Below are 12,658 nucleotides of genomic sequence, written 5' to 3'. Positions count from 1 at the left end.
GCATTCCAGCCAAGGCAACAGATTAAGATTCTGTCTTAAACAAAGAATAAACCAGAGGAGAGATATTAGATAGAACCAGAACAAAACATTTTCCAAGTGTTTTTCTGTAAATGGAAGGAAAAAATGGAGGAACTGGATTAAGGGAGAAGTGAGGACAGAAGAGGGTTTTTGTTTAGTTTTCTTAAGATGGGAGAGATAGCAGCACATCAGTAGGCTAAAGAGAGGAACCCAGTGGAGAAGGAGAAATCGGTGATGCAGGAGAAGGGAGAACTGCTGGAATAACATTCCCAAGAGGGTAAGAAGGGATGGAATCTGAGGCACAAGTGGGAAAATTCGCTTAGTTAGGAGTTCATGGCAACAGCAGAGAAGGTAAGGTATGTGAGCCTGGAAGCAGAAGGACAGCAGATGTGGTGGCAAGATGAGATATTTTCTTCCGATGGCTTCCATTTTCTCAGCTGAATGACAATAAGCTGAGAATTAAGATGGAGGAGACAGAGCTAGAAATAAATTATTGACATCATTAAAGGCCCTCTAACACCTTGTTTATTTATTTATTTAGAGATGGAGTCTCACTCTGTAGCTCAGACTGGAGTGCAGTGGAATGACCTGGGTTCACTGCAACCTCCACCTCCGAGGTTCAAGCGATTCTCCTGCCTGAGCCTCCCAAGTAGTTGGGACTACAGGCATGTGCCACCACTAATTTTTGCCTGGCTAAAATTTTGTATTTTTAGTAGAGATGGGGTTTTGCCATGTTGGCCAGGCTGGCCTTGATCTCCTCTCAAATGATCTGCTCATCTCAGCCTCCCAAAGTGCTTGGATTACAGGCGTGAGCCAACATACCCGGGCCTTAATGCCTTGAATTTAAAGGCTGAGTATTGCACAGCTATATTCAGATACAAAGGTATAGGTGCTAGAGAAATCAGAGAGTTGTATTAACCAGAATAATGGTTTTTACCAAGGGCAGGCGCAGGCAAAGGACCTAATGGTGGAATCAATGATTGGGATGATAATGGGATAATGACATCTAAGACAGATTAGGAGGAAAGACAGGACATGAAATGGGAGAGCAACAGTGAAAAGTCTTAAGACAAACTGTAAGTCCTGGTGAGATCAAAGGATTATTGGAGTTGAAGTGCTACAGGGAGTGAAGTGGAAGGGAAGAAAGGAGGTGGACAGATGGATGTTTGAAGTGAGTTTGTGGAGAGGTAGTTAATAATTAGGTTAAAAGACTGTTAATAATTAGCTTACTGTTAATAATTAGGTTAAGAGTTTAAATATAGGAGAAAGTAACTGAGGTAGGGAATACCTAGAGTCTGCCTTCAAAACATAAACACCATAAAACTCTGCATTTTAATCTAGTAATTAAAAAGTTGTTTGGGCCGGGCACGGTGGCTCAAGCCTGTAATCCCAGCACTTTGGGAGGCCGAGACGGGCGGATCACGAGGTCAGGAGATTGAGACCATCCTGGCTAACACGGTGAAACCCCGTCTCTACTAAAAAAATACAAAAAGCTAGCCGGGCGAGGTGGCGGGCGCCTGTAGTACCAGCTACTCGGGAGGCTGAGGCAGGAGAATGGCGTGAACCCGGGAGGTGGAGCTTGCAGTGAGCTGAGATCCGGCCACTGCACTCCAGCCTGGGCAGACAGAGCGAGACTCCGTCTCAAAAAAAAAAAAGTTGTTTGGAGCTGGGTGCAGTGGTTTGCATTTGTAATTCCAGTGACTTGGCAGGCTGAGGTAGGAAGATTGCTTGAGGTCAGATATGAGACCACTGTAGGCAACATAGCAAGACCGTATCTCTCTCAAAACAAAACAAAAAAAAAAAAAAAAAAAGAAAAATAAAAAAAAAATTAGCTTGCAGTGCACACCTGTAGTCTCAGCTACTCAGGAGATTAAGGCCAGAGGATTGCTTGAGCCCAGGAGTTTTAGGCTGTAGTGGGCTATGATCATACTACTGCACTCCGGCCTGGGCAACTGAGACCCTGTATTTAAAAAAAAAAGAAAAAGATAAAATAAAATAAAATAAAAAGTTTAGTTTTAGATCGTCTTACCTTAGCAATGCAAGCTGGACAAAACCAATCTCCATCTGGGATTGTTGTAATCTTGGGTCTATGGCAGTAGGTATGACAGCCTTTGTCACAGCCATCACAAAGAAGAAGCAGTTCTTCATTATCTCCCTTTCGACAGATTTGGCAGTACTATAATACATGAAAAATCATTTAAAATTAACCATCTGCCATGAGTAATAGTTATTGGGATGTTCAATGCACCATAATTCCTAATTTATATTAGTAATGAACATTCCGCTTGCTAACAAATATATAGTAGCCATACACATCTATGTATCTTTCGTTATACAGATATGGACCACATGACGGGTGAGCAGTTCTGTTGGGGTAAATGCTGTGGGGTAAATGCACATTTCAAGTACACTGCAAAGAACAAAGCTTAGAGGCAGAATGCCTGCACACACTTCAGAAGCATGTACACATTAACATATGAAATAATTAACATGACATTAGAGCACATAAAGCAATGAATAGCTTTAATACATGGTGTTTTCTTTGTTTAATGTGCTTCATCTTTTGCTTATCTTAGCATCCTCATGATATCCTGAGAAAGAAATAAGAGTTACAGTATTTTTTAAAATCAAAATTAGAAAACTTGTATTAGTATCATAATTATGTATAATTAAAAGATAACCCTAGATTTTTGACTAATTCATCTATATATATTGTGATAGACTGGAAAATGTGTTCAAACTGGGAAACTTTGAAAATCAACCCAAATCAAACATGTGTCATAGTGCAGAAAATGGATCCTACAAAACAGTTTCTAAGGAAAAAAGATACATGTAAGAAATTAAGAGGTCATTATTTATTTTTTTAGAATTAAAAATAAAACTAGTTATTTTCTATTGAAAATTTTCTAATATAATTAAAAACTTTAAATCTGCAAAAAGAAGACTTTTTCCGTGTACACATATTCTGTACAGTAAGTTTTACAAAGGAAAGAAGAAAAGTTAGACAAGTAAAAACTTTCAAGATGGCTGTAAAAGATGGTAAGCACTAACATTGTTTTTTGACAACTAGTTCATATTCCAGTCACAAAAGAAAATGTCCTGCAGTGCATGTTTTAAAAAATGAAAACCAGAAACCATTTAAACTACTTTAAGTTAGGTATTTATATGCTCTTAAAAACAAAATAGCTTAACCGTTCAAACTTACTTTAATTTTCAATGCAACATTGTATCAGTCTGGGAAAGTCTAAAATGGTCTTCTTATATAACTTAGTATGTATACCAATGATAGTTGTAGAATCTTATTAAAACAGCACACACACTATTCAAGTTGACAAATGTTTATCAAATGTATATATTACATATTTCATATTAACATTGGCATGGTTACCACGAGCAAAAGCAGCAGAGTTTAACATTCCAACAATCCGTATCTATTTTATAACCTTTCCTAACATCCCCATCACTGAATACCTTAAGATGGTGTTATTTCTCCATATTTGAGTTACATCGTTAAAACTTCTACTGTAAAAGTATTCACTGAGAAATAACAATGCAAGGTTATATTTATATCCCTGTAACAACACAATTTAAAAATGAGATTCATGAACATAAGTAAATACTCATTGTTTTCTCTACTAGGTAACTATAAATACTACAAGGTCTGTCTTACATCTCACACTTAGGATTTAAAAATGAAATTATTTCCTGATACTTTTAAAGAAAGAGTGACAGATATCAAACTCATAACAATTTTGAAAAATTATAGTAATAGCTCATAATATGTTACAGTAAATATATTATTATTTGGTTTTAATTCCTCTGCTACTACAGTAAAAAATATTGGATGCTGCCTACTGTTTAATAACAACAATATAAAGTATACTGTGGGCAGAGAATTATCTGGAGGCAAATTATGACAACTCCCTCTTTTTCTTGGTAAGCTTGGTCTTTGTCCAACAGGGTATTTCTAAAGATATTGAGCACTTTAATATTTTGTTAGGACTTACTATGAGGATTACTATAGGCACTGTAATGTCTCTAAAGGTTATAAAGTGCTTCTTAATCTTTGAATATGAAACACTGCCTTCTTTTCAAGATAGTTTCATAGCAAAAAGTGTATTATTAAGCATTTTAAAAAGGAAATGAAGATTGTGAGAGCTAGAATTATATGATTAATAAGGGTAGATGAAGAACAGGGGAAAGGTTAATGAATTTGCAAAAATGGAAATAAAGCTATAGATTGCAGAATTTAAATATATCAATATAAAAGCAGGTTTTGATACAAGTTTTAGGTTTCTGTGTATAAGTTTATAATAAAACTGAACACATCATGATGATTGCTTTGGTGTAGATGAGAAAAATATAAATACAAATTTCATTTTGATCTAGGACTTAATCTTTTTTTTTTCAATTTTATTTACAGACAAGGTCTCACTATGTTGCCCAGACTATAGTGCAGTGGCTATTCTCAAGTGTGATTATAGCGCACTACAGCCTTGAACTCTCGGGCTCAAATGATCCTGCCTTGGCCTCTGGAGTAGCTGGGACTATTGGCATGTACCACCATACCTGGCAAGAACTCAGTCTCAGTTTCTCTCTTTTTAAAAAAATCATTATTGCCTAGATCTCACCAAATATATTTGTCTAAGGTGACTTTCAAGCTGGTTTTAATAATAATTTTTAGAAGGAAAAAATATTTGTATCTGGTAAAAACAATACTAAATGAATCGAACAGTGCCTTAAAATTTATAGTAAATTCTGGGCCAGGTGTGGTGGCTCATGCCTGTAATCCCAGCACTTTGGGAGGCCAAGGCAGGCGGATCATTTGAGTTCACGAATTCAAGACTAGCCTGAACAACATGGTGAAACACTGTCTTTACTGAAAATACAAAATTTAGCTGGGCGTGGTGGTGTATGCCTGTAATCCCAGCTACTTGGGAGGCTGAGGTAGGAGAATCGCTTGAACCCAGGAGATTGAGGTTGCAGTGAGCTGATATTGTGCTACTGCACTCCAGCCTGGGCAACAGAGACTCTGTCTCAAAAAAAAAAAAAAATTATAGTAAATTCCAATCTGAATTGAGAAAGGCCTGTATTCGAGCATATTATGAAACTGCAGATTCATAGATATTTTAGGAAGCAGTGAAAAACCATAGAAGAAACGTAATTTATTTTCTGGAATTAATAAGACCTTGAGTAGTCTAAGCATAAAGATAAAAACGAAAGAAAGAATGCTAAGTTATTTAAGAATCACTTCTTTTCTTCAGGGAAACAACCATTTTAAATAGAGGAATTTCACCTTTAGCCATTCATGAAAAGAATCTCAAATGTTTAAATTTTAAAGCTAGTCTGTAATTCAAAGTAAATGGTGGCTGGGCACGGTGGCTCACGCCTGTAATCCTAGCATTTCGGGAGGCTGAAGTGGGCGGATCACCTGAGGTCAAGAGTTTGAGATCAGCTTTCCCAATACAGTGAAACCCCGTCTCTTCTAAAAAATACAAAAAATTAACCAGGCATGATGGTAGGTGCCTGTAATCCCAGCTACTCAGGAGGCTGAGGGAGGAGAATCACCTGAACCCAGGAGGCAGAGATTGCAGTGAGCCAAGACTGTGCCACTGCACTCCAGCCTGGGTGAGCGAGACTCTGTCTCAAAAAAAAAAAGAGTAAATGTTAAAGTAATTCATAAAAGACTACATATAACAGATAATTCTATATATGATAATATAAAAGAGGCAAGAGGGACACTTGTACATGATTTGAAATAAATATTTCTCTGGAAAACATGAATTATAGCTTTGCATTTTGAACACACAGCATTTTGGTGCCTTACACAAAATAGAGATTTTTGTGATAAACTAAATGATAAACTAATTGGGGTTGTAGAAAGGTGAAAAACCAATTTTAATTAGTAGAGGAAAGATTAAAGGATCTACTATTCATTTCAACCACATCCGATGCCAAACACATGATACAAGCACATAAACTAAGAGTTCTCTGCTTATTTTGTATTTACTAATCTAAGTGCTTCTTAGAATTAAAAAATGAAAACTGATAGAAAAAGACATTTTAGCAATGCAGTAATATAGCAGGTAATGTTAGCAATGGAACTGTTTACAACAGTGAAACGGCCTTCAAGATTTAGATTAACAACTATTGTGCTGATGGAATGTGGGAGACAACTTCAGTTAGAGTTATAAACGATATTCAAAGGAGGCAGAAGCAAGATTTAAAAAAATAAAAGATAACACATTTGAAAGATTCCTTCAGTGAGGAGGAAAGTATCAAAAATCTTTTAGAATTAGAAAAACTCTCAAATATAGCATACATTATTATGACAGTAGGTAATGTATAATTAAGAAAGATCTGGAGGTTGGAAGAAACAGGACAAAGTAAATTAGTTATAATATTTCTTAAATAAAAACACTTACAACTTTCATAATTGATTTTTCCCATGCTATTGATTTCTGTAATTGCTGAATGCACAGAGCTACCTGTGCAGCACTGCGAGCTTCTGATAATGCCCTTCTCCATACCCTGAGCCCTGGAGCAATATCCTCTTCAATTCTGCATTGAAATATAGAAAAATTAAGTAGGTCATGTCCACACTTACGATTACTGAATGTGAAACAATCATCACACTGAAAGCCAAGCAATGACAAGAACATGTAACAGCCAATAAGTATAAGGTTTAAGCAACTAAATTTGATGTAGTGCACAGACTGTGGCTACGTGCCTCAAAGCTTAGTCACAACCAGGTAAATGTAAGATCACTTTGCAGGATTATCAACGCACATAACAAAAAAAAAAGTTTTTACAAAGCACCATGCAAATAGCATGATCCGTATGGATCACAGACATACAAGAAGATACATAGATAACAGGCAATAGAAAATAGGCTCCAATTAGCAAAGAAGCACAATAATTTTTCAAGTTAATCTCAATAACCTACCCGTCACCATCACCACTAATGGATGGTGCAGGAGCAGGGACAGTAACTGTGCCCACATTATCCAGTTTGATCTGAATGGTGGTACTTAAGGGGCTCTTCAGATACCTTCTTTCAATGTTCCGCTCCAAATCAGCCAGCCTGGTTACAGCTATATCTAGGGGGTTGTCACTCTTCCGTTCTAGTGCATGTGCACTGCTTTCTTCTTCGCCAGTAAATTCTCCATCATGCTCCTTGCACAATTTAGTAAATGACTTATGTTCAAAATATACCAAGTCCTCCCTTTCTGATGCAGGCTCTGGACACATCCAACCCTATATATCAAGAGAACAGTGTTATTGTGGTTTCCTCTTAAAATGCCAGATGGGTGAATTACCTTTACTTAAAAAACAGCATTGGATACGGGCAGATCTCAAGGATCGTTACTAAAAGATTTTACCTTGTGTTTCCTAAAACTAGGTAGAAATAAGAAGAAAAAATTAAAAGAAATAGTTGTAAGAAAAGTTTGAAAAATAAAATTTAAAAACTTTTGATATTATAAACAGTGTAAGAACAATCAGCAAAATATTTTGAAGGATTTTAGACTAAAATGCTTATCAGTTTCATCGGATCACTTAAATGGAAATGTCTGGGTAGCCTCTGAGCTTTGCTCTTCCTTTCTGTTTTCATTCCTTCCATTATTCTTCTGTACAGGTCCTTCTGTGCTCTTTTTCCTTTGACTGCAGGGGTTTCATAAATACTATTACCTTTATCTGTATTGCTTTTCTCTGCTCCTCTTCACCTCATTAACACCACTCATTTTGTAGCTAAGATTCACTTTAACATGAAAGGATCCCCTGACAGGAATCCTTTCCTGACCTCTTTCAGGAGCTAAGTCCCACTCTGACAGGTTCTCACAGGACCATGCTCCTTAGCCTTGTCATAAATACAATGTTATACTAGTGTGATTATTTGATGAATATTTTTCTACTTCTAAATTCCATGAGAGCAAGGACTATGTCTGCTTTTACTCATTTATCTCCAGTATAGTGCAGGCAAATAATGGGCACTCAATACATGTATGCTGACTGAGTAATCAAAATCCTTCAAAGGATTTTTGATCCTGTAGCTCAAAATCCTTCAAAGATTTCCTATACTTTAGGAAATGTTCACCATGGCATTCAAGCACCTCAATCTATCCCTTTTCATGTTCCTAATCACACATCTTATGTTGCAGTCAAATTCTGTAACTTGCTATTCCACAAACATGGGATAAGCTTCCCAATCCTCATGCTCTGCTCATGCTGTTCCCACTTCCTAGTATGATATTCCCTGGTCTCTAACTGTCCAAACCATACTCATTTTCTTAAGTTCCATTTCAACTTCTACATGAAATCTTCCATGATCTCTTCTATATCTCTGCCAGAAGTCAGTATTCTTTTTCTAAATTCATGCATTACTCTGTTCTCAACAATCAGGTACTAGATTCTGCATATATGTATATGCCTGATCTCCCTATTATATGACAAGCTTTCTGATGGTAGGAACAAAATTTTATTCAATTTTTTGGTGTCCACTGCCTGAGATGCAATAGGTATTTAATAAATGCATATTAAATGAAAAACAGAATGAACTTAAACATCTCTTCAGATATAATTATTTTATTTTATATACTAGTATCAGTTCTTCCCCTTTAACTCAGCAGAATATTTATATTTAGAAAGGAAGAATGGACTCTTAAAATAGTGGCACAGATGCAAGCTGGCTTCAGTTCCTGCCCCCACTGCCCCCCTGCCCCTGCCGCCAACCACTCAGAAAACCAAAAATAAATATACGGCACTGAGATGATCACCAGCAACATCCCAAAATTCAAACATGAGGATGAGACAGTTCTTGGGGGCAAGAGAGAAGTGAAAAAACTCTGAGCAGATGGTAAGAGAATTGGACTTCCACATCCATGATGCTTCTCTACCCTCATTCTGCCGGGAACCAAGCACACAGAAAATTTCCCCCCAATTCACAGTTTCTAGACTGAAAAAAGTGAGATCAAGGTAGACAATCAACTTATTCACTATGAAAAACAGTGTGAAGTTTCCTCAAAAATCTAAGAATGGAACTACCATATGATCTAGCAATTCCATTAGTAGATATACATAGAAAAGAAAGAAAATCAATATATGGAAGAAATACTTGTACTCTCATATTTACTGCAGCAATATTCACAATAGCTAAAATATAGAATCAACCTAAATGCCCATCAATAGACAAATGGATAAAGAAAATGCAGTATATTTTTAGGATGGAATACTACTCAGTCATAAAGAATGAAATCCTGTTATTTGCAGCAAAATGAATGGAACTGGAGGACATTATCCTTGGTAAAATAAGCCAGACACAGAAAGACAAATTATTATATGTTCTCACTCATGTGTGAGAACTAAAAAAGCTACTCTACTCTAGAATGTAGAGAGTAGACTGGTGGTTACCAGAGCCTGAGAAGGGTAGTGAGAGAGGGAGAGTAAGAGAAATTGATTAATGGGTACAAATATATGGTTTGATAGAAGAAATAGGAGAATACATAAAGACAATTAGACTAAATCAGGAAAACAAATCATGATTTAAATGAGAAAATCGACAAAGAGACAGATATAAAAAAGAACCAAATAGAAGTGCTAGAGCTAAATAATTCAATGAATAAAATAAAAAATACAAGACTGGACCAAAAATACAGACTAGACCAAGAAGAAAGATTTTCTGAACCCAAAGATTGGTCTTTTGAAATAACACAGGCAGACCCAGGGGGTGGGGAGCAGGGAAGAAAGAAAGAAAGGAAAACAAAGAAAAAGGAAAAAAGAATGAAAAAGTCTATAGGATTTATGGGACACCATTAAGCAAACAAATATTCTTGTGGGTGTTACAGAAGGTGAAGAGAAGGGAAATGTGAGGAAAACAAATTTAATGAAATAATAGCAGAAAACTTCCCACGTCTTGGGAGAAAGATGAAAATTCAGGTCCAGAAAGTTCGAAGAATCCCAAGAAATTCAACCCAAACAGGTCCTCTCTGAGGCATATTATAGTCACCCTGTAAGAAGTCAAAAGACAAAGAATTCTGAAAGCATTAAAAGTGTCAAGTCACATATAAAGAAATCCTCATTAGACTAACAGTGGATTTCTCAGCAGAAACCTTATAGGCCAGGAAAGAATGGGATGATATATTCAAAGCAGCAAGAGAAAAAAACCCTGCCAGCCAAGAATATTATACCCAGCAAAGCTAGCCTTCAGAAATGAAGGAGAAAAAAAGTCTTTTACAGACTGAGGGAAAGTGAAGGAATTCATCACCACTAGACTAAACATGCAAGAAATGCTCAAAGAGTCTTATACATGAAAGTAAAAAGATGATAACCACCATCATGAAAATATGAAACTATAAAACTCACTGGGAAAGCTAATACACAAAGGAGAAAGAGAAAGGCAATTATTACACACATAATTTTAAAAAGCCTGATGATAAACTGTTATCCCTATGGAAAAACACCCAGCCACAAAAATAAATAATAATCAAGGAAGTGAGGAACAAAGGATTATACAAAACAACTGAAAAGCAATCAATACAATGATAGGAGTAAGCACTCACCTATAAATAGTAATCCTGAATGTAAATGAATTAAATTTCCCATTTGAAAGACATAGACTGGCTGGTTGGATTAAAAAAACAAGTCCCAACTACACGCTGCCTGTAAGGAACTCTCCTCACTTGTAAAGACATATGCAGACTGAAAGTGAATGGATGGATAGAAATATCCCATGTAAATGAAAATCAAAAGTGAAGAGGAATAGTTATACTTATGTCAGATAAAAAAAACTTCAAGTTAAAAGCTGTTAAAAGAGACAAAGAAGGAAAATTATATAATAAAGGGATTAATTCAACAAGAGAATATAATAATTGTAAATATATATGCACCCAATACCAGAGCACTCAGATGCATAAAGCAAAATATTATTCGATCCAAATGTAGAGGTAGATCCTAATATGATAATGGCTGGGGGTTTCAACATACCACTTTCAGCACTGGATAGATTTTCTAGACAGAAAATCACTTTGCACCATAGATCAAATGGACACTTACAGAACATTTCATCTATCAGATGCAGATGCACATTATTTTCATCAGTACATGGGACATATGCCAGGACTGAACATATGTTAGGACTCAAATCTCGAAAAATTTTAAAAATTTGAAATCATATCAAGTATCTTCTCTGACTACATGGAAATAAACTATAAATCAACAACAAAAGGAACATTTAAAACTATGCAAATACATGTAACATAAACAACAGGGTCCTGAACAACCACTGGGTAAAAAAAGAAATTAAGAATGAAATTTTAAAATTCCTTGAAATAAATGAAAATAGAAACACAACATTCCAAAACGTATGGGACACAGCAAAGGCAGTATTAAGAGGCAAGTTTATAGCAATAAATGCCTACATTAATAAAGTAGAAAGATTTCAAGTAAACAATCTAGCAATGCCCTTCAAGGAACTAGATATGCAAGAACAAATCAAACCCCAAATTAGTAGAAGGAAAGAAACAAGATCAGAGCAGAAATAAACCAAATGGAGACAAAAATACAAAAGATCAACAAAACAAAAAGTTACTTTTGCTAACAATAAAACACCTAGGAATGTAGCAAACCAGGGAGGTGAAAGATCTCTACAATGAGAATTACATCACACTGCTCAAAGAAATCAGAGATGACACAGATGGAAAAACATCCCATGCTCACAGATAGGCATAATAAATATCATTAAAATGGCCATACTGACCAAAGCAATTTACAGATTCAATGCTATTCCTATAAAACTGCCAATGAAATTCTTCACAGAACTAGAAAAAACTATTTAAAAGTTCATATAGAACCAAAAGAGAGCACAAATAGCCAAGGCAACTTCGCCTCTTGGGCTCAAGCCATTCTCCCACCTCAGCCTCCCAAGTAGCTGGGACTACAGGCACGTGCCACTATGCCCAGCTAATGTTTGTATTGTTTGTGGAGATGGGGTTTTGCCATGTTGCCCAGCCTGGTCTCAAACTCCTGAGCTCAAGTGATCCTCTCACCTCCGCCTCCCAAAGTTCTGGGATTACAGGCATGAGCCACTATGTCCGGCCTCAGCAGCATTTTCATACATGAACAATGAATTCACTAAAAAAGAAATCAAGAAGGCAATCCCATTTACAACAGCTACCAAACAAACACAAACAAAAACAAAAACCCAACTCTAGGAGTAAATTTAACCAAAGAAGTGAAAGACTTCTACAAGGAAAACTATAAACACTGATGAAAAAAACTGAAGAGGATGAGAGGATACAACCATGCTTATGGATCGGAAGAATAAATATTGTTAAAATGACAACACTACCCAATGCAATCTACACATTCAACACAATCCCTATCAAAACACTAATGACATTCTTCACAGAAATAAAGAAAAAATATTAAATTTTGTGTGGAATTACAAAAGACTCTGAATAGCTAAAGCGATCCTGAGCAACAAGAACAAAGCTGGAGGTATCAGACTACCAAGACTTCAAAATAAACTACAAAGCTGTAGTAACCAGAACAGCAATGTACAGGCATAAAAACTGACACATAGACCAAAGGGATAGAATAGAAAACCCAGAAATTCATCCATACCTCTACAACCAACTGCTTTTTA

General features: G+C 36.1%; 1 protein-coding gene across 31 annotated transcripts in view; it reads right to left on the bottom strand.

Moving 5' to 3' along the window:
- The window catches only part of BAZ2B (bromodomain adjacent to zinc finger domain 2B), a 413,832-nt gene that overhangs the window by 17,505 nt on the left and 383,669 nt on the right, over nucleotides 1-12,658 (bottom strand). For 25 of the 31 annotated variants that reach the window (XM_050752835.1, XM_050752834.1, XM_050752839.1 and 22 more), the window contains 3 exons: nucleotides 6,965-7,275; nucleotides 6,444-6,579; nucleotides 2,048-2,194 (listed from right to left, as the gene is read on the bottom strand). In XM_050752835.1, the coding sequence (XP_050608792.1) occupies nucleotides 2,048-2,194; nucleotides 6,444-6,579; nucleotides 6,965-7,275 (594 nt within the window). The remainder of the gene's footprint in view (nucleotides 1-2,047; nucleotides 2,195-6,443; nucleotides 6,580-6,964; nucleotides 7,276-12,658) is intronic. The other 6 variants (XM_050752849.1, XM_050752855.1, XM_050752860.1 and 3 more) reach the window with 2 other exon arrangements.

The sequence above is a fragment of the Macaca thibetana genome, chromosome 12 (assembly GCF_024542745.1).
Source record: "Macaca thibetana thibetana isolate TM-01 chromosome 12, ASM2454274v1, whole genome shotgun sequence".
Lineage (NCBI taxonomy): Eukaryota > Metazoa > Chordata > Mammalia > Primates > Cercopithecidae > Macaca > Macaca thibetana.
Note: the sequence above shows the minus strand (reverse complement) of the source record. Positions and strands in the feature narration are given on the sequence as shown.